We start from the raw sequence: 23,446 nt of genomic DNA on the forward strand, positions 1-23,446 counted from the left end.
TCACGCCAGGGCTCCTTATAAAAACACAGTGTGTCAGAACTCTGAACTGAGAGGGAGAGATGGAGAGGCCTCACACACATCATCCTATTAATGGTAATGTAACCAGATTGCACCTCGAATCACCATACTAGAAACACAATGTGCATGGCAATCCACACAATACAATGCACACGGCGTCTTATCTGAAATAGAGAGATTGATGTACTTCTCAATTCATTTTATTGAATGAAATGGTATAGCAAGACACATCACCAACTGCTACCTGAATCACTTAGTAAGACATTTCTAAACATTTGTTTGTGAGAGTGTATTTTACTCAGTGGCATCCCCAAATGGTTAAGTCAGTGCGAGGATACAATTTTTTTTTTAGAGGACAGGGCTGAAATCAGTGAACCAACAAGTGGTCCTGTTTCTGCCATGGCCAAATAGCTCAAATGCTGTTGTGACGCATTTGAATCTGCTTGTCACGTGTGCTCTCTCACCAGCCTGCTCGTTATGGCACACACCTGTCACCTTTGTTACCATCAGCGTATTATGACACTCACCTGGACTCCATCACCTCCTTGATTTACCTGCCCTATACATGTCACTCCCTGTGGTTCCTTCCTTCCTTTCTGTTCCAGTGTTAAGTCTGTGCGTTGTTTGTGTTTTTTGGTTTGATGTGGCATTTATTTATTTTATTAAAACACTCACTCCCTGAACTTGCTTCCCGCCTCTCAGCGCACACCGTTACACTGCTCTCCTCAAATGTCCCCATACTTGTCAAATTCCTACCTGTGTATGGTGTATAGAATCACACTCTTTTAATGAATATATAAATATGTTGGACGAACGTTAGAGTAGTGTGCTACTATTTCACGTACCTTTGAATTGACTGAGTTACAAGCATCCTTTTGTCACTATGTAAAGCTCTGTGCCATAAGATATTTGAATCACATTTATAATAAAACACTATTCTCAAAACCCGTTTGTCTTCATAATTTGTTTTCCATACTCATATCCTCGTCTTTCTCTATCATTCCCATTGTTCTGATTCAACCTTTGTTCTGAAGGTTGCTTTGTCTTTAATCAGTAATAGTTATGTTGTCTTCTTCCTACTTTGCTACTGAAACTGCTTGTTGATTGATATCTGCATAATGCATATTGTTTGTCCAATAATTCACAGTAAACCTGTTATTGACTAATTGTGAAAAGTATTGATCTCTAGCAAGATACAACATCAATTATCCATCATTAAGCTATAGGGATACAGAGTGAATGTTTCTAACTACACTGGTACATAGTGTTGTCTACCAGCTGTGTGTGTGTAACAACAGGTTCTAAGAGACTGTAAATCTGGCAAGACACACTGAAAACTCATGGTTGAAAGGAATGGAACAGCTTGGTTCTCCACTATTTCAAGGTGTTGACTGATATTCTGGATAACTGACGCGCACACACACACACACACACACACACACACACACACACACACACACACACACACACACACACACACACACACACACACACACACACACACACACACACACACACACACACACACACACACACACACACAGAGAGAGAGTCAGGGCAGTCAGTCGGACTTCCCTGTGTGTGTGTATGTATTCGTGTGTGCAGTGTGGGCTCGGCCAAATCCCTTCAGTCCTGCACTCGGTTCCAGATTAGTTTAGCGTTTCATCCTAAAGTCTGAGTCTGTTGTGAGGTGGGATTGAAAAAGTAGTCTCAGTCAGAGAGAGAGGAATACAAATATACCTCTTTTATGTCTCCTCTTTATTGTCCTTCCTGTATCCGGATTAGTTTCCACGGTGACAGGCATAAATGCCACAGCTGTTATACAGTGATGTTAGCTGGAGCCTTTTAAATGTGTCTCTGGACTGTGTCTCTTAGAAAAAAGGGTATTTGGCTGTCCCCACAGGAAAACCCTTTGAAGAACCCTTTTGGTTCAAGGTAGAACCCTCCTGGCTTCCATGTAGAACCGTTTCCACAGAGAGTTCTACATGGAGCCCAAAAGGGTTGTACTTGGAACCAAAAAGGGTTCTATCTGGAACCCGAAAGGGTTATCCTATGGAGTCTACACTGTGGGTTTGGAGCCACAGCTGGCTCTTTGTTAGGGATGGAATGAGGGTTATATGACAAACCATTTAGCCAGTGAATGATAACCTGGAACCAATAGAGGTATGAGATGAGCAAAAAGTGGAGCAGAGAGAGAGAGTCAATGAGAGAGGACAGAAATACCGTGAGAGCGAATGACAGAGAAAGGAGGGATGGCAGGGAGGGAGAGGTACACAGACACCGAAAGACAGCGAAAGGGATTAGAGGTACAAGGGATTGAACGAGAGAAAGGAAGAGAGAAATGGAAAGACACACACTGAGTAATAGATTGAGGAGTGGAGGGAGCGAGAGCAGGCTTTGCTAGGCTCGCTGCAGTAAACAGCATTATAGTTTGATGGCCTTGAGCCTGCTCATTATTGACTAGGATTGATTTATTTAGAGATTCTCATCTCGCCATGCTCTCACTACGGGGATGCTCTCACTAGGGTGTAACAGGGGAGAGAGGGAAAGCAGGCTTTTCTTCCTCTATCCACGTTCATATGGGTCTGAGATGAGAAAAGTCTACACTATATACTGTCCTCATGCATAAAGAATCTAGCTATCATTACACAATATGGATTTGTGCTGAAATCAGAAATATATCTGTTTCAGTATTTTGCCATAGGGTATGCAAAACAGTATGCTTTGCTCTTGGTTGAATTATACACTTGTCTTATAATTAGGTATTTCATGACTAGTAAATTACAACCATTTTCCACTCAAAAAGACCCCAAGTGGTGCAGAAAAACAAACAAACATTCTTCAGTGATATAACTTTTTTTTTTTTTTTTTTACTCCAAATGAATGCATCTCAGGACACAACATGATGCACATGGCAGTGTCTATATTACATTTTCATGAGTGTGGTAGACAGAATAAATCATTTTTTTGTGATATTTCATAGCCTGGTATAGACTGTGGTGTGTGTTAGACGTTGGGATGCAAATCAAATCAAATCAAATTTTATTTGTCACATACACATGGTTAGCAGATGTTAATGCGAGTGTAGCGAAATGCTTGTGCTTCTAGTTCCGACAATGCAGTAATAACCAGCAAGTAATCTAACTAACAATTCCTAAACTACTGTCTTATACACAGTGTAAGGGGATAAAGAATATGTACATAAGGATATATGAATGAGTGATGGTACAGAGCAGCATAGGCAAGATACAGTAGATGGTATCGAGTACAGTATATACATATGAGATGAGTATGTAAACAAAGTGGCATAGTTAAAGTGGCTAGTGATACATGTATTACATAAGGATGCAGTCGATGATATAGAGTACAGTATATACGTATGCATATGAGATGAATAATGTAGGGTAAGTAACATTATATAAGGTAGCATTGTTTAAAGTGGCTAGTGATATATTTACATCATTTCCCATCAATTCCCATTATTAAAGTGGCTGGAGTTGAGTCAGTGTCAGTGTGTTGGCAGCAGCCACTCAATGTTAGTGGTGGCTGTTTAACAGTCTGATGGCCTTGAGATAGAAGCTGTTTTTCAGTCTCTCGGTCCCAGCTTTGATGCACCTGTACTGACCTCGCCTTCTGGATGATAGCGGGGTGAACAGGCAGTGGCTCGGGTGGTTGATGTCCTTGATGATCTTTATGGCCTTCCTGTAACATCGGGTGGTATAGGTGTCCTGGAGGGCAGGTAGTTTGCCCCCGGTGATGCGTTGTGCAGACCTCACTACCCTCTGGAGAGCCTTACGGTTGAGGGCGGAGCAGTTGCCGTACCAGGCGGTGATACAGCCTGCCAGGATGCTCTCGATTGTGCATCTGTAGAAGTTTGTGAGTGCTTTTGGTGACAAGCCAAATTTTTTCAGCCTCCTGAGTTTGAAGAGGCGCTGCTGCGCCTTCTTCACGATGCTGTCTGTGTGAGTGGACCAATTCAGTTTGTCTGTGATGTGTATGCCGAGGAACTTAAAACTTGCTACTCTCTCCACTACTGTTCCATCGATGTGGATAGGGGGGTGTTCCCTCTGCTGTTTCCTGAAGTCCACAATCATCTCCTTAGTTTTGTTGACGTTGAGTGTGAGGTTATTTTCCTGACACCACACTCCGAGGGCCCTCACCTCCTCCCTGTAGGACGTCTCGTCGTTGTTGGTAATCAAGCCTACCACTGTTGTGTCGTCCGCAAACTTGATGATTGAGTTGGAGGCGTGCGTGGCCACGCAGTCGTGGGTGAACAGGGAGTACAGGAGAGGGCTCAGAACGCACCCTTGTGGGGCACCAGTGTTGAGGATCAGCGGGGAGGAGATGTTGTTACCTACCCTCACCACCTGGGGGCGGCCCGTCAGGAAGTCCAGTACCCAGTTGCACAGGGCGGGGTCGAGACCCAGGGTCTCGAGCTTGATGACGAGCTTGGAGGGTACTATGGTGTTGAATGCCGAGCTGTAGTTGATGAACAGCATTCTCACATAGGTATTCCTCTTGTCCAGATGGGTTAGGGCAGTGTGCAGTGTGGTTCAGATTGCATCGTCCGTGGACCTATTTGAGCGGTAAGCAAATTGGAGTGGGTCTAGGGTGTCAGGTAGGGTGGAGGTGATATGGTCCTTGACTAGTCTCTCAAAGCACTTCATGATGACGGGAGTGAGTGCTACGGGGCGGTAGTCGTTTAGCTCAGTTACCTTAGCTTTCTTGGGAACAGGAACAATGGTGGCCCTCTTGAAGCATGTGGGAACAGCAGACTGGTATAGGGATTGATTGAATATGTCCGTAAACACATTATCCAGCTGGTCTGCGCATGCTCTGAGGGCGCGGCTGGGGATGCCGTCTGGGCCTGCAGCCTTGCGAGGGTTAACACGTTTAAATGTTTTACTCACCTTGGCTGCAGTGACTGGGCTGGATTTCTTCCTGTAGTCCGTGATTGACTGTAGACCCTGCCACATGCCTCTTGTGTCTGAGCCGTTGAATTGGGATTCTACTTTGTCTCTGTACTGACGCTTAGCTTGTTTGATAGCCTTACGGAGGGAATAGCTGCATGGTTTGTATTCAGTCATGTTACCAGACACCTTGCCCTGATTGAAAGCAGTGGTTCGCGCTTTCAGTTTCACGCGAATGCTGCCATCAATCCAAGGTTTCTGGTTAGGGAATGTTGTAATCGTTGCTATGGGAACGACATCTTCAATGCACGTTCTAATGAACTCGCACACCGAATCAGCGTATTCATCAATGTTGTTATCTGACGCAATACGAAACATGTCCCAGGCATGTTGTCTATCTTAGGGTTTATGGACAAGCTTGTGTGAGGTCGCTAGTTGGGTGATGCAATCGATAGTACAGGCTTTGTTAGGGTTCTGATACGAGAGGAGAAGAGAGGAGAGTAGGAGAAGAGATGAGAGGGAAAAAATGGCTCGGAGGCAGACTGCAGCTAGCCCGCCACTCAGACCTCCTCTGCTTGGTAATCAGAGCAACAGTTCAGCTCCTGCAGAGAACAGACACACATCTCTCAATCGGAGAGAGGGCCTTTGAAGACACACAACCCAATAGGGAAGTCTCTATGAGCTCTGACCTGAACCTAACTTCAGAGTAACCTTTTTCTTAATCACACAACACTCTCAATCCAAGTGATGACAGACAGTCATACACAAACACTGTGTTTTGGAGTTAGAGACGGCGGCCTTTAGAACACACAATTAGAACAGCATCGCGTGTCAATCTCTGAGACATTCTACAACACCTCACTCTCACCAAGATGAGCATTTCTCGTCTTAAGACAATTGCAACATTTCAGTAATGTTGCAATAGATAGAGAAACAGACAGACATGGGATTGCATATTCCCGTGCAATAGACCCAGCGCTACAAAGCCCTCTAAAAAGCAACTTGATTTTCTTGTGACACGTGTGCGAGGAGGGTGAACATTGTCTTCGTAAATTGATATATAAAAGAAATTGCCGGTGTTGCAGCTTGTTTCTGGTTGGGTACACTGGTACCTAACTTCTGACGAGTGAGAGTTCACTCAGAGATTACCCTGATAATTGGGAGATTTAAATTCAATCAGTCTCAGCCTGTCACCCTGGTCCCCTTGCTATCAAACTACTGCTAGGTGAGCACGCAACAATCAACAGATAGAACCAAAAACCAAAAACACATAAGGGCAATTGAGAGGGAGAGAGGGATCTCAAAAAGGAATTTGAACAAACTGGAGGGAGAGAGAGAGAGAGAGAGAGAGAGAGAGAAAGAGAGAGAGAGAGAGAGAGAGAGAGAGAGAGAGATGCAGGAGGGGAGGAAGAAATCTGAGGAATGATCAAAGCAGAGAAGTTGAGTCAGATAAGGTGTGATAGAAGGGGGAGGGAGGGGTACAGGATAGAGAGGTTTATGGAGAAGTACTGTATGGGTACATAATATACTCTAAAGGTCACAGCAGTCTATAGGGGAGGATTGATTTTGAGAGTACCACTTGCCACTCTGCAGAGAGCCCTTATTTGCTAGCCGTCATAGCAGTCCGTCAGCAGTCTGCCTGTCAGGCCTCTCAGCACCAGCCATCATGCTGATAATGCAATGTCAAATCAACGCAGTGGAAACGGTTCACGCAGTCACTTCTAATCAAACTGAACCAGGAACTTTCTCTCTCTCTCTCTCTCTCTCTCTCTCTGTGCGTCCTTCTGTGCTCTCCGGTGCCCCCTAGTGCTGCTGCTGGGCATCTTCCTGTACACCCGCTGGCGCAGTTACAAGGGCCTAAAGGAGGGCGTTTATCACGTGTCAGCTCACCATGACGGCTGGGAGGACATCAGAGAGAACGTGCTCAACTACGATGAGGAAGGAGGAGGAGAGGAGGACCAGGTAAGAGCTAACACATCTATGTCTCCTTCACACAATGGGAAAATGTGCCTTTTGGTCGCTTGTCACAAACAGTTTCAATGAAGACAGTCCCAGACTGAATCTGTGAAGTGAAATAATTCTGTTTGGATTACAGGCAAGGCATTATGGGTAGTACGCTCAAGCACGCTCCTCTTCCCCACCATGCCATTGTAACACCTTCTCCTTCTGGTTCACCTCCTACTCCAACTAGAAAGCAACCAGTGGAGTGTTTGTATGTTCACAATCTCCTTACGCACAATTAGACATAATGTGATTATCAGATGCTTGGTGATGCCGCAATACTTTAGGTCCTCTGGTGGATCTTTAGACGTGAACGCTGCAGCAGCACACAGGCTTTGCACACTTTTCTCATCAGGTAATCCATGACAGAGCACACCCACGCGTGTGTCATTTACTCCTCCACTTTCCTCCATCCTCCTTTTCTCCAGGGCCCGGGCTTCCATCTCTCCAGAGTGAAGCACTGCCGTGGTAAAGAGGGTGAATCAGTCTCGCCGGAATCAAATGAGCGTTGAAGTGATTGTGTGTTATATAAAAAAATGGATGTTCTCCAGCCCTCGTCCAATATTTCCCTGTGCTCTGTTGAAGTGAAAACACTCCCCTCGCCCCCTTCTCGTTCTCTCAGATGACTTGGTGTATTCGGCTAATACAATCTGTCACCTCTCCACTAGCAGAGAATTAATCTGGATTTTGCTCTCTAAGGGAGGAAATGAAGACAGATTGTAAACGTAGACAGGTAGAGCATACGGGGAAAAAGGGATACCGCCGAGGAGGCTCTGCTATACTCTTTTTTTCCCTCCTCCTCACTCTCACCATCCTGCTCTATGATGTGATGTTTTACTTCTGTTTGAGTCCCAGGAAGAGTAGCTGCTGCCTTGGCAACAGCTAATGGGGATCCTAATAACATTCGGAAATACTCTCTCTATTGCTCCATCTGTCCATTTGTTCCTCCTTTCCATTCTATTTTGACATTCCATCCTCTCTCCCTCTGTGTGTGTGTGTGTGTGTGTGTGTGTGTGTGTGTGTGTGTGTGTGTGTGTGTGTGTGTGTGTGTGTGTGTGTGTGTGTGTGTGTGTGTGTGTGTGTGTGTGTGTGTGTGTGTGTGTGTGTGTGTGTGTGTGTGTAGAATGCCTATGATATGGCCGAGCTACAGAAGTCTCTCCAGCCCAGTCCGGCCCAGTCTGTCCAGTACAGCCGCTCCAGGGCCATCCACCAACATCACCACACCCAGCACCAACATCCCCAGCCCCAGGACACCCTTAGCAGGTTGGGCGCCAACACCGCCCTCTCCTCCTTTACCACCACCCTGCGGAGGGACGTGCCGCCCATCAGGAACCCCGCCCAGGGCCAGAGCAGGCCCTCCTGCTGGCCAGAAAGAGCCTGTCCTTCTCCAGCCAGGACCTGGCCCGCTACCTGTGTGAGATCATCCGGGATGCTGACCAAGCTCCAGAGACGGCCCCCTTCGACTCCCTGCAGGTGTTCTCCACGGAGGGGGGAGGCTCGCTGGCCGGGTCCCTCAGCTCCTTCAGCTCAGCCGGGCTGGAGGAGGACACGGCTAGGGGCCAAGACTCCCTGAAGGATTGGGGCCCACGTTTTGAGAAACTCAAAGCCCTCTACGAGAAGACCGAGGCCAGTGACCTCTGAACGCTGAGGGAGATAGACCAAGCTACTGTATTGCAGAGACCACCAAACAGCTGGAAACTACAGAGCTACAGGAAACTAATTGGAAGCATAGGAGGAGAGAGAAGTTCGGGAAGGAGAGAGAGAGTGCTGGAGAGCTTGGCCTCTCTCCTCTCTGAGAGTGACTTATTCTCCACAGGGAATTGTCCCTCTAAACGGGCCTAGAGCGAGGCTGAGGCTTGGACTGACGTTAACCTAACCGGGCCTATAGCTGAGACTCACGGTTCACTGGATAATGGGAGCTGCCAATCAATGACACAATGACAGATGAATTATGGCACTTACCGAGCATGGCACACACACCTATTGTAGTGACTTGCGGTTGACAATGATTCGGGTGAAAATGTTATTATATTTGTCAGTGAAATGAATTGCGAGGATTGCCTGGCACCTCTTGGACCTTGATATACCGTATTCCGTTCTCTATGTCTGTGATACATCAGTGTTTTAAAAACTGCTTCGACATTTGATACAGGAAGATTTTTTTCTGTGGCCTTCCAGTGGGCTCTCTTTCTAAAAAAAAATCAATTTGCTGGGTGTGCAGTCAACAGTTACAGTTGTGCTCGTGAGTCATATCCTAAACTTCTCCTTACTTGATTTGGTTTTCTATTCACTTCACTCTCCCCTCTATTCATTTATATTCACCGGAGGGAGAGAGCTCAGAAATCAAGCCACAGAGAAGAAAAGGAAAGGACAGAGGAGCTGAGGAAAGGGCCTTTTCTGTTTCTCAGCTTTAACCTTCCTTCTCAGGAATACCAAACATTCTGAACACCACCATTGCAGCTGAAGACCATGATATGAATACAAAATGACTAATTCGTCGTGAATGGCGGTCCAAGGTGAAAGAAAGTGCAGAGAGGGTGACACCCAAAGCCTCCTATAGAATGGACAGTGGACACCCTCTGACCTTCGCTGTTGTTGCCATGGTGCTGTGGAGGCAGACAGAGCTCACTGTATTCACTGATATTTGTCTGAAAGGGAGTGTTTACCAGTTGTGTTTAAGAGGTGGCGGGAGCTTTCACTGTAAACAGTATGCGCCCAGCAGTTTGAGTGTTGGAAGGGAAATGATCCAGCTACATGGGTAGTCACACTAAGGATCTCACCAAGGGGGGGGTTCAGCTATTTATCTTCCCCAAAGCTGGAGGATGATGCACTTACCCCCACAAACAGTTCCCACCCTATCATATAAACCAGGACCAATCTGCCCACACTAAAAACCCTTCAGAAGCCAGCGTTCACTGCATTTGTGTTGTTCACCTCTGCTTTGAGAGAGGAGTGCAGCGTGGAGGTGAAATTAGACGTATAATGCAGAAGGGAGGAAGAGTGGAAAGGAGGGAGAGTTTGTGCTCGTTCAAAGCACCTCCGGGACTCGGAGTTAAATGTGCTTGTGTGAGGAGCTGTGAAGCTCCATGGGGAGTAGAGAAGGGGACGGGAAAGGGTTTTGGAAATGGTTTGTTGCACAGCAAATGGAATAAATAAAAAAGAAACGTAACCTCCCTCTGCGATAGACTAAACGCCAACGTTGTATTTCATGTATTTCGAGGTGGCTTCAGCACACCCTTCTCATTATTTTGATTTAGTTTCCATTTTTCCACTGCAGAGATGCTGCATGTTGAGCGTGACGGCACAACAGTAAAGGGTAGGAGTGTGTTAAAACACATCAGAACACTAATCCTAATGGGAGTTGATGGCGGCGCTGTCATGCTGTAAACTAAAGGATCATGGGAGTTTTAAAAGTCGATTGAGAAGTCGACATTTCTGATTACGGATTTCAAACGTGCCAATTTTCTGAAGGCAGCCACAACGTGAGTTTAAAATAGGATGGGGAGATGAGGGTATGGAAAGCTGCCGCAATGCAATGTTTTTTTATAGACAACAAAAACTCCTCAAGGGATGGAGTTCTGATTCATCTTCCGAGCACGGTTGGCCAGGAACCTGGCTTATAGAGGAGCTAGTAAAAATAATAATGATTAAAATGTGAAGATAGTGTTTGGGGTTCACAGGATTTCTCTCTGGGTTGGGGAGAAAGAGATTCTACTTTAATTTGTATCATAAATGGCTTCAACATTGTCTAATGGATACAGACATATTGTGGAATTTTATGTTTTTACCTCATTTGTATATAGAAAGATAAATTAAGTCATTGCTTTTTTAAATGTGTCAATGGAAGAACTATGGATCACGTACTGCTTCTTTAAGAAAAAAAGTGAGCTTATCTTTTTTATCATTATCATGACCAGCTTTGAATATAGATATCTTGGTGTTTTGTATTTGCATCAATCTTTTTTCTCAATAAAGATTCATTTATTTGAATCAGTGATTTTCCTGATTGTTTGCATACAGCATGATGTGAATTTATGGCAGGTTTCCCCAACTGTCGGCCCGAATTTGGCCCGCGTGTGGTTATTTTTGCGGTCCAAGTTATCTGAGCAATTTTTTTTTAGATGTTGTTGAAATTTCATTGTTTGACATAAAAAAAGTAAAACACCAGGAAATCAGATCCAAATTATTTTAATGAACTATTCTCACACATGATTTAGTCTGTGATCGTATACAAATGTAAGCAAGGTTTGAAATATATCTGTTTGTGCTTCTTGCGGTTAAATTTGTCATTATGTTCCATACTCCCGACCATTCACTCAAGAAAATGATTGTTATTATTAATTTATTTTAATCGGCCCGCGGCAGAATCTAGTTGATGATCCCTGGTTTATGGTATACAGGACAAGAAAAGAAAGTGAAAGCCTCAAGCAAGTTCTTGTTTTTGGCCTTAGTTTCTCCATCATTGCATTTATTCTCTTGCAATTAATTTTTTGGTGTGAACATCAAAAGAATGGAAAAATGACAGCAGAATACCAAATGTGAAGAGAAAAAAAAATGTTTTATACAAAGCAACAGAGGAAACAAAGTCCCTTTCGATAAGAACATGGAACACTGATCAATGGTAAACTGCATTCACAAGGAAGATGAAACAACATAAAACATGATATGCCACACCAACTAGTGCAATTTCTCCACAGGCACGTCAAACAGGACCGACCCATTTACTGGGTGAACAGACAGACACAGAACAATAGGAGAGGAAATACCACAAGCACCAGAATAGCAGAGGGGCGTCTTCTAGATTAAACACAGTGTTAAGTAATGAAGAACACTGGCCCACAGAACATTGTCGTCGTGACTTGGAATGCTTTTCAGATGGTACAAAATCAGATGCGGTCGACAGAATATTGGAAACATTCATGTAAACAATCTGCATTCGATCCCCAAAATGATGCCTATTTGATATGTACACCCCCCCCCTCCTGTAAGATTTTCCTCTGTAAAGTTTCAAGTTTTGACAAAGCTTAAATCATGCAAAATACAACTATGAAAATGACATGTACAATTTAGAATTTCATTTCTCAGCACTGCAAGCAACTGTTAGGTTCAATAACACTAGACACATTTTACATCAACACAGAGATTAAATAGACAATGTTGAAGGCACTTTCATCCTCGAGTTGTTAAATCTTTAAACAACAACATGATGCAGTCTATATTGCCAATATGCAATAAAATAACACACATTAACCATTTACAGTATTAAATCATTTGACATTACCCTGTTAAGTCTGAATTGGTTTACATCAGGATTTAGACTACAGTGCCTATCATAAGTATTCACCCCCCCCTGGATATCTTCAAATGTTATTGTGTTACAAAGCGGGATTCAAATGGATTTAATTTTGTCTACACAAAATACTGTAATGTCAAATTGTAATAATATATATATATATTTTTTTTAGATGAATGGAAAATAAAACATGAATTGATCTTGATTAGATAAGTATTCAACCCCCTGGGTCAATACATGTTTGAAACACCTTTGGCAGCGATTAGTCTTCTTGGGGTAAGTCTCTAAGAGCTTTGCACACCAGGATTGAGCACACCTCAATTTTTGTCCTCTATTCTTTAAGCTCTGTCAAGGTGTTGGGGATCATGGCTAGACAGCAATTTTCAAGTCTTGCCATAGATTTTCAAGCAGATTTAAGCCAAAACTAACTTGGCCACTCAAGAACATTTACTATCTTCTTGGTAAACAACTCCAGTGTAGATTTTATGAGAATAAGACATTCATGTTCACAAAGTCTGCTGCCTTAGTTTGTATGATGGCAATTTGCATATACTCCAGAATGTTATGAAGAGTGATCAGATGAATTGCAATTAATTGCAAAGTCCCTCTTTGCCATGCAAATGAACTGAATCCCCCAAAAACATTTCCACTGCATTTCAGCCCTGCCACAAGAGGACCAGCTGACATCATGTCAGTGATTCTCTTGTTAACATAGGTGTGAGTGTTGATGAAGACAAGGTTGGAGATTACTCTGCCATGCTGATTGAGTTCGGATAACATACTGGAAGCTTCAAAAGGAGGATGCTTGGAATCATTGCTCTTCCTCTGTCAACTGTGGTCACCTGCAAGGAAACACGTGCCGTCATCATTGCCTTGCACAAAAAGGGCTTCACAGGCAAGGATATTGCTGCCAGTAAGATTGCACCTAAATCAACCATTTATCGGATCATCAAGAACTTCAAGGAGAGCGGTTCAATAGTTGTGAAGAAGGCTTCAGGGTGCCCAAGAAAGTCCAGCAAGCGCCAGGACCGTCTCCTAAAGTTGATTCAGCTGCTGGATAAGGGCACCACCAGTACAGAGCTTGCTCAGGAATGGCAGCAGGCAGGTGTGAGTGCATCTGCATGCACAGTGAGGCAAAGACTTTTGGAAGATGGCCTGGTGTCAAGAAGGGCAGCGAAGAAGCAACTTCTCTCCAGGAACAACATCAAGGACAGACTGATATTCTGCAAAAGGTACAGGGATTGGACTGCTGAGGACTGGGGTAAAGTCATTTTCTCTGATGAATCCCCTTTCTGATTGTTTGGGGCATCTGGAAAAAAGCTTATCCGGAGAAGACAAGGTGAGCGCTACCATCAGTCCTGTGTCATGCCAACAGTAAAGCATCCTGAGACCATTCATGTGTGGGGTTGCTTCTCAGCCAAGGTTGTGGGTTCACTCACAATTTTGCCTCAGAACACAGCCATGAATAAAGAATGGTACCAACACATCCTTCGAGAGCAACTTCTCCCAACCATCCAGGAACAGTTTGGTGACAAACAATGCCTTTTCCAGCATGATGGAGCCCCTTGCCATAAGGCAAAAGTGATAACTAAGTGGCTCGGGGAACAAAACATTGATATTTTGGGTCCATGGGCAGGAAACTCCCCAGACCTTAATTCCATTGAGAACTTGTGGTCAATCCTCAAGAGGCGGGTGGACAAACAAAACCCCTCAAATTCTGACAAACTCCAAGCATTGATTATGCAAGAATGGGCTGCCATCAGTCAGGATGTGGCCCAGAAGTTAATTGACAGCATGCCAGGGCGGATTGCAGAGGTCTTGAAAAAGAAGGGTCAACACTGACTCTTTGCATCAACTTCATGGAATTGTCAATAAAAGCCTTTGAGACTTATGAAATGCTTGGAATTATACTTCAGCATTCCATAATAAAAAAATATCACAAAAAATATCACAAAAATATCTAAAGACACTGAGACAGCAGAATTTTTGAAAATTTATATTTGTCATTCTCAAAACTTTTGTCCACAACTTTAGGTTATTGTCCTGCTGAAAAGTGAATTCCTCCCCCAGCATCTGGTGTAAAGCAGACTGAAGCAGGTTGTCCTCTAGGATTTTGCATGTGCTTAGCTCCATCCCATTTATTTTTATCCTGAAAAACTCCCCAGTCTCTGCTGATGTCAAGCATACCCATAACATGATGCAAATAAGGAAACTGTACAGTTACTCAGTGATGCGTTGTGTTGGATTTGCCTCAAACATAAGGTTTTGCATTTAGGCCAAAAAGTGTATTCCTTTGACATGTTTTTTTGTTGTTGTTGCAGTATTACAATAGTTTTGGAATAAAAAATAAAAACAATTGGGGGGGGGGGGGGGGTGTCTGTAGAGCAGCTGTAACATTTAAACTATCTACTAACCCTAGCCCTATCCCTTACCCTAAATATAACCCTAACCGTAACATAACCCTAACCATAGCATAAACCAAGCCGTAACCACAGTTGCTTAACAACAGATAGTATGACCTTGATAGCATATTGACAGTATGCAGATGGGACAGTCTGGACTATCCAAATAAAGTGTGACCATATTAAAATACCTATTACATTACAAATGTAGTAATGACAAATGCATTTGAAACTTCACGCACAGTAAAACATTTATGACTTAATACAATTATTGTATCAATAGGAGTGGGGGAAAAGGTATTTGCGTGTTAATAACCACACCCAAGTAATAAAATACAGACAGCACTTCTAAAAGTCCCATTTCACACGAAAGCCTGCTGAATTTGCTGGATAACTTTTCTTTCAATTTGATTTCGGGACAAATGAAAATTTGGCACTGACTTTCCCATGGATTGATATTTCAGAATTGTCCCAATGAAAAGTCTGATGTTTGACTAGCCACGTGCGACATACAAACGCAGTTACAAGCCTGCTCGAGTTAGCGGCAGACGGACGAGCAATATCCCCCATCGTAGGTCGGATGGAAGCCTGAGCTGGAATGGGAAAGCAACTGAAGCTGGCTAGCTTTAGAAAACCCGAAGTAGATCTACTGTAGCTCGCTTTGTAGTACACCCCTCTGGTCTTTGTAGTTGAATCCGTGCTTGAAATTCAATACTTGACTGAGGGACCTTACAGATGTTGTACATAGGGGGGGACAAAGGAAGGGGTAGTCATTAAAAATCATGTCAACTACTATTATTTCATACAGAGTGAGTCCATGTAACTTAAATGATTTGTTAAGCCAAATGTTACTCTTGAACTAATTTAGGTTTGCCTAAACAAAGGGGGTGAATACTTATGCAACAACTATATTTTAGTTATTTAATTTGTATTAAAATCGGTATAAAAAAAGTAGTAAATCAATGTCAGAAAATGACAAATCTATTTCAATCCCATGTTGTAATGCACCAACATGTTGTAATGCACCAACATGTTGTAATGCACCAACATGTTGTAATGCACCAACATGTGAAGAGAAATCTAAATACTTGGATTTGTATGTTCGCCATAGACCAGTGACCATGAATATGTTAACCATTCACCTAATTCAACATTGACCAGTGGTCATGGTTTACCCACAATGCAGTCCTTCTACAGAATACTGTATGATTCTGGGCTGTTGAGTTGAGGGAATACACACAGTTAATAAACATTTTCTCATTTAATTTCCATTAAAATACTGTTGCTTCAAATGACCAATGCATCGAAACTGAATTATTAATAAATATGAAAATGAACTATGTCAATGCTCAACATTACATTAGTATGCACATATTAGGAAAACATAATGGAATGACTTCTCCCTCGTACAAAAATTGTCAGCCGACTAAATTAAACATCCAATTTCAATGCAACGGAATGAAAAAGCAAATCCTCTTCACAGTGGTATGACTGTTATGCATTACAATGAGAATGGCACTTCCCCTTGATGCACCGCAACTGACAACGTATGCAGAACCTTGTGTTTGAGTGAGAGAGTATCGAAAGAGGAGTCCTCATTAACAAGTGGAGACGAGACATGGCACGGTTTTTCAAAATAAAAATGAAGGAAAATGGCACAGGGTGCAGCTGTGCAGTCAGGCTGCAGACCCGGCCACCAAAGAGACCAGACTGGCCTTCGCAATAATTACCCACGCTGCTCTAGCTTTCAATCAGCCCCCTCTCAAAGGTCCCTCTCCTCTTTCCCCCCTGCTCCGCCTTTAGTCTGGGTGAAAGCGAGAGGGAGCCGTGAATGTTGTTGTGATGCGCCGTCATCCCTCCTCTCCTGTTTGAACATGAGCTTCCTGACACAAAGCCCTGGTTTGATATGCATGTGCTCATCTGCTACGCCCGCCGCAATCAGACGCTGCTCAAATCAGCGCCGTGTCAGCCGGACGTGATTACCTGCCTCGGGCTGGCGTGGCGCACGGAGGGATGGAAGGAGGGAGGGCGGCGGGTGGGAGAGTGCAGCCGTGGTTCCAGATGAAGTCGGGTAGACCAGAGAGCAGGGAGCGGAGAGCAGTCATCAGGTTATCGACTTGGCAGGGAGCAGGAGGCTGAGTCGGAGACTGGGCGGCGGGCTGGATATGGGTGGGTGGGGCGTTGTTTATGGGGTAACCCAGGGTCTTATTACTGGGTTTTATCCTCCATGGCCACCGGCTCTCTGTCTGCCTTGGCTCTCTTCTTGCCCTTCTTCAGCTTGTAGACGTGGAAGGTCTTGTTTTGGAACACGCGGGAGAAGAGGGCTGTGTAGGCAGGGCCACCTGTCTTGACGGACTCACAGAAGCGAGGATGGGAGGCGTGGACCAAGTCTGGGTCGTTGTCCCCGGGGCCATCCATTATCTAATCCAAAAAACAGATATAATGTATTGTCACAAGTAAATAGTACCCTTGAGTTAGATTTGTACTTGAAGGTAAGATGGGGATAACAAACCACAAGGATCCAGGGTATTCAATAATTGACAAAAAAAAATACATTTTAAATCATTTTTTTGTTATTCTCTCAATTAAGATTTGTAAGAGTTGAGCCAATCTCTACGTGATGTTGACGTGGGGATCACATGCAGTGAAACATTACTAACCCCACATACACCACTCGGGAAGGATGAGACTATGCAAGGCAAGCATGCCTCCAGAAATCCAAACAACCAGTGACTCATTTATTCCTGGCATCAAAAGCGGGAGGAGAGAAAATACATCTTTCAACCAGCGGTGAGACGCAGATCAGAGGAGGATGAATCTCCAGACCCCAACGCTGCCTGTAATTGAGCCCTTTCAAAGCAATCATACTTTGAAGTGTCTATGAGTGACAGAGGCTGACAGACAACATGTGATTTATAGGGAGCACATGCAAAACACACACATGCAACGCACACACACACACACACACACACCCCCAAACAACCCTCCCTATTCCAATCTCACAAACACCCAAAGAATCTATCCGTCATTCCCTTTCTCTCATACTGAAGCAGTCCAATCAATATTCCTCCTATCGACTCTCTCCAAAAAAATATAGATTTTAACCAAACAATCTGCCTCCTGTTTAAACAAACATGTACACATCAAAACACTCACGCGTGTACATACAGCAGCGGGCAGTCATACATTTGTGAACGAGCGGGCATCGCAGAACCCCAACCCCCCTGAACAGAAACGACACCTACGTGTCCGTTGGCCAGGTCCAGCAGGTCTCGGAGCCTGCAGCCCCGGCCATGCCTCCTCTCGTAGCAGATGCTGTCCTCCATCACCACGAAATCAGCCCCCGCCGCACGCAGGATCCTGTGGACCTCCTCCGGGGATTGCCGGGCGTAGATCTGATACACCTGAAACAACCAGGAGGAGAGAAAACACACCCAGGGGATAACACACACACACACACGTAAACATGGAGGACAACACAACACAGGGCTCAGGCAGACACACACAAACAAACACACAGACAGGCATGACTTATTGATAGAGGGCTATGAGAGACTTTGCGATGAGTGTTAACAGCGGGCCGTGCTGGTGCTGGGGGCTGACGCCTCTGTGGCGCTGACTGGCAGACAGACACGCAGCAGGGTGGTGTGGAGGGAACATTCTGCTCACGTCCCCCAGGCAGAGCCAGAGCCCCCAACCTGAGGAGCCCCACTCCCTCTCCCTCCCACAGCTGCAGAACTTCATTAGTCAGAGCTCCGTGAGCCCCACACCGCCGCACGGCACAGCACCACACGCTGTAGAGCGCCACCCGGAGAGTGGCAGAACACTCTGTACCCAACCATCCAGCAGCCCTGCACCGTCTCCTCTCTGCCTGTCTGGCCGCCTCCCCCTCACCTAGCCCCACGTGCTGCGCTGTCTAACGAGCTTTAGAGACGGTTCACACCACCACGATTAATCTCTGCATCTGACAAACGCTACTTGCCATCCCTGGGTGAGATGAAAACACGGCGTCGTCTGGCTGATAAAGTCACACGCTTCTGTAAAACTGAGGGGAAAGCCAGACAGGAAATATAAAAAGTGACCGACAGCACACTCTCATGTTGAGGCTTATGTGACTCCATTCCCCCGGCCGCGGTTGACGGTCCCCACCATGCTCATATCACAGCACAGGTACACAGAAGTGGTGTCCTCTCCTTGATAGGATCACCACCCAGGTGAGGTCATGCTTTCTGAATTCCATTCCAATTCTGGAGATGACTGGAACACGGCCCTTTGTTTTCCAAGTGGACAGTTTAATTCCCTGGTTGGCCGGAATTTAAAATGGAATTGACCGCCAACCCTGGTCAACACCTATTTACAGGTGTCCTCCATATTACTCTCCCTCTCAGGTCAGGCCTTGTGTTCAAATTTAAAATAAACTAATTAAGTATAGAAGTAGGATAAGGATAAAGGATTGGTTTTACCTGTCTGGTCCTCTCTCTCAGGGCTCGGTCTTCATAGTGTGGGTGGTTAGTCAGGACTCTCCCTGTGCACAGTTTGATCCCAGCCAGCAGCTGCATGCTCCCAGCAAACACTGCCTTCTTGGGGGTCTTTGAGCTGGAAGACAAGGTAGAAGATGTGTTTTTCTTGGGAGACCGGCGTTGATACTGCTGTATGCCACACAGAGGTAGAACACGTGAACGCGCTGTAGAGCACAGTGTATTTGTGTATTTAACAAGGCGGCGTTATTCTTGTTGGCTTCCTCGTGACTCAGCAGCAGGCGAGTCACAACACGGACATCTGTACTTGCACACTGCAGGTGTCCTTTACTCGACGCCATCAAGTTCTTTTGACGATAACCTTCGCAGACATATTAAGACTTTCACTTTGATTTTATTTTAAGAACAAATACTGGAACAACTTCAAGGAGAGATTGAAAGGCTAGCGAAAGGGGCAGCCTACTAAGGCTGCTGGGAACATCAAATAGTTATCAGGAAAAAATAAACCATGTTTATCTTTCTTTCGCCAAGGAATCTTTCTTAAGGTGTTCTAGAGGAGGTGGTGGGTGAGGACTCACAGGAAGGACAAAGCCCGGTGTGGAATATGTTATACGAGTACAGCCTAGAGAGGCTGACTCTTAAGTAGAGCCTTGTTACTGCCGCAGCCCAACCTTGGGCCTGCTCGGTCTCATAGCACTGATCTCCGCTCATCGACACAGTGACTCATCCTACACCGGTACATGCCTGAGACTCCCTCTGACCAGCTACACAACTCAGGGGGCGTTTAAACAAAATAAATGATCACGAGCCACAACACAGAAGACGGAACAATCATTATGTTTACATTCTGGTCTGTATACACTCTCCCTCAACTGGGCAAGTCTGATTGCATGGATACACTCTTGTGGGGAGAAAGTGCGTTTCCACTCATAGCAACCATTTCCAGTAATACATATGTTGGTGGTAATTGTTGCTAATAACTGAGATATCAGGTAATTTCAGGCAGAAATAAGCGGCTCAGTGTGCACGTAGTTGGTTGAGAACCACCTGTGGAGCTGTTGTTCAGGTATTTCACAAATCAATTAGGCAGTCGAGAACAGCACAAAAGAGCATAAGAAAAGGGTATTTTGCTCAAAACACACACACACACACACACGTAGAATTAAATGATTTCAGTTTAATTTACTATTCCCTGGTGGAGGAGTCATTGTGTTATCTATATTAGAAAAGGAAATCAAATTGCTCACTAACTCTGTAAGAGATCACAGCAGAGCCTCTTTCACAGCAGCTATTAGCTCCTCCATTCCTCCCCCAAACCTCATGTTGATTTGCCATTAAAATCCACATCACAGAAAAGGGGGGATAGGTTGAGACCGCTGGCTCCCTCTGGGCTCTGGGGGGAGATAGGACGCCCCTGCTAGGAACATTAGCAGCTTGTGGGGCTAATCAACCACCCTGGGCTGTGTGTGATGGGGTGATGGGGCTGACCTCTGACCTGCTCTTCCGGGTCACTTCCTTCCTCTCTGTGAGAGTTTGTGTTTAATTACTGCATATTCAAGTGGGATTCCTCAGACCTCAGCTGATTTCTATTTCATTTCAGATTTATATTCTGCTATCTAAACGCCCGCCGCCCCGGTGACATTATAAAAATGTATTAATGCTGTTAATAGCTGGAGAAGACGGACACGGATGGTAATTAAGTGTGAAATTGGTATGCATGAATGTGCCTATGTGTTAGTTATGCTACATGCAGAGGTGGGACTATGTCATGCAGTAAATTAACACCATTGTACACCTGTTGATGCAGACTTTAAAGTGGTAGTGCTGCCGGCAGAGAGAGAAAGAGAGCAGATGGGTGGAAAGTTTCAGTGCCTACGAATCAGAGAGTAAAGGAGGAGGAGCCTACTAAAATGTCTACACAGCACGAGTCCAATAGAGGCAGGTATGGGAGGGAGGGGGATGCTAACAGCTCTGAGATGCTAACGGCTGAGATTTGTAGGGAGCTCAGGTACGGCAGAAACTGAGATCGAAACAGAGATGGGCCTGTCACGTCCATCCTAAGATCCTACAGCTCTGCTCATCCTATCTGACTGGCCGATCTGCTCTGCTCCCAGCTAGAAGAGACGGACCGCCACAGATAATCGTCTGTTACACCAACAAGCCACTATAGTGGCCAATTCAACCCGCCACAGAGTCCAGAGACTGAGCGGAGGGTGATGATGATTGATTGACTGACTGAACGGTTGAGAGAGGGAGGGTTGGCAAAAATGTTATTATAATGCAATTTCACAGTGGGCGAAGTCACAAGCTTTCCATTGATATTATCCTGAGGGGGGGGGTAACTGTGGTTCATACGAGGGCAGACAAGAGTTTTACTTACTGCTACTGAGATCCTCTGGAGACTATGTATAATAAGGGGTAAACTTCAGAACGACAATAAGCAAGGAGTGAAAGTGAAGGATATGAGCGTATCAAAAACATGAAGAAATACACAGTTTACAGCGCGAAAACGTCCTCATTGTTCCAGTCGTGAACAGCCGCTCTTACAGCCACAGAAGTTTCCATGTGAAAACAAAAGCTTCATTTTGTCTTCATTATTCAAAAACAAGGCAACATTCTGAAATAACTCAGCTTTCCAGAATCAAAGGGGATGGCGTGACAACATTAACCACCCAACAAAAGAGGGGAAATTAATTGCATAGCAGCCAACGCTTAAATGATAAGGGTGTCTGTGATGACGGTGCCTCACAATGCTGTCAAAAGACAGGAATGACAAGACACCAGCACAACTTAAAAGGGCACCATCACAAGTGGAGGCAGCACAGTCAAGAGAGAAATTTTCAAGCATTTTCATACACAATGGCGAGCTAACACTGACTTCTGAATGTGCAGTTAGCAGGAGGAAGCTGGAGGGGACTCAGACTTACAGACTCCTAACTGAAAAAGAAACAGTCAGCAAACAAGTCTTCTTCTTCTCTCCTTAACATCTCTGTTGCACTGTTTAAATCCCCCGAAATCTTCACATTTACTACAATGTAACTATTCAAAAAAGTGCCCATGGATAGTACGTTCCCCGGCAAGATTACCAGAACAAATCAATGAGTACATCATGTAAACACTGTGAATGAGACAGAAATATATGTTCCTATGTTTTTTTTGTTCACATTCACTCTGAATTTGTGATAATGTACAAACAAGAGCAGCTTTGCTATGCCCAAGTCTCATGAAACACGATCCCTGCTCAACTCTTTCATCTTAAATGTAATTAGCGCATGGCAAGAGGCTTAATGCGCCAGCACCAGTGAAGGTAACGCTACACGCTAATCCGCCGAGCAAATTGGATTTTCTCTGGAGGAAGAGAACCTGTGTCATTTCAACAGAGTGAGTCTTTTTAAGGTCGGTCCTCCCCAGTCAGTCTCTCTCAGAGCCAAGGAGCCACGCCAAATTCGCATCCATCTCCGATCACATCAGGACTGATTGGCTTGATAAAACCCTTCCACAGGGGCCTGGGCCACGGGCTGAACCTCTGCCAACAGCTGGGTCCTCGCCAGACCTCCATGTCTTATTCATGCACCACAAGCTCACCAAATCTACATTTCACATAAACACATGCAGTCACAGGCAACGATGGTGGAATTTGATCTGTGGAACAAAGCTAACCTGATTTGCGTTTGTTTGACATCCACGCACGTGTGCATCTACAGTTGAAGTCGGAGGTTTACATACACCTCAGCCAAATATATTTAAACTCAGTTTTTCACAATTCCTGACATTTAATCCTCGTAACAATACCCTGTCTTAGGTCAGTTAGGCTCACCACTTTATTTTAAGAATGTGAAATGTCAGAATAATAGTAGAGAGAATGATTTATTTCAGCTTTTATTCCTTTCATCACATTCCCAGTGGGTCAGAAGTTTACATACACTCAATTAGTATTTGGTAGTATTGCCTTTAAATTGTTTAACTTCGTTCAAACGTCTTGGGTAGCCTTCCATAAGCTTCCCACAATAAGTTGGGTGACTTTTGGCCCATTCCTCCTGACAGAGCTGGTGCAACTGAGTCAGGTTTGTAGGCCTTCTTGCTCGTACACGCTTTTTCAGTTTTGTCCACAAATTGTTTATAGGATTGAGGTCAGGGCTTTGTGATGGCCACTCTAATACCTGGACTTTGTTGTCCTTAAGCCTTTTTGCCACAACTTTGGAAGTATGCTTGGGGTCAATGTCCATTTGGAAGACCCATTTGCAACCAAGCTTTAACTTCCTGACTGATGTCTTGAGATGTTGCTTCAATATATCCACATAGATTCCTATCTCATGATGCCATCTATTTTGTTAAGTGCACCAG

General features: G+C 44.7%; 1 protein-coding gene and 1 pseudogene across 5 annotated transcripts in view; one reads left to right on the forward strand and one right to left on the reverse strand.

The window, feature by feature from the left end:
* Positions 1-11,199, forward strand: part of LOC135547354 (neural-cadherin-like) — a 191,070-nt pseudogene extending 179,871 nt beyond the window's left edge.
* Positions 11,200-11,468: 269 nt separating this feature from the next.
* The window catches only part of LOC135547335 (protein C-mannosyl-transferase DPY19L3-like), a 37,432-nt gene continuing 25,454 nt past the window's right edge, over positions 11,469-23,446 (reverse strand). For all 5 annotated transcript variants that reach the window (XM_064976275.1, XM_064976284.1, XM_064976266.1 and 2 more), the window contains 3 exons: positions 19,088-19,220; positions 17,870-18,028; positions 11,469-17,045 (listed from right to left, as the gene is read on the reverse strand). In XM_064976275.1, the coding sequence (XP_064832347.1) occupies positions 16,833-17,045; positions 17,870-18,028; positions 19,088-19,220 (505 nt within the window). In that variant the 3' untranslated portion in view covers positions 11,469-16,832. The remainder of the gene's footprint in view (positions 17,046-17,869; positions 18,029-19,087; positions 19,221-23,446) is intronic.

Source organism: Oncorhynchus masou, chromosome 1 (assembly GCF_036934945.1).
Source record: "Oncorhynchus masou masou isolate Uvic2021 chromosome 1, UVic_Omas_1.1, whole genome shotgun sequence".
NCBI lineage: Eukaryota > Metazoa > Chordata > Actinopteri > Salmoniformes > Salmonidae > Oncorhynchus > Oncorhynchus masou.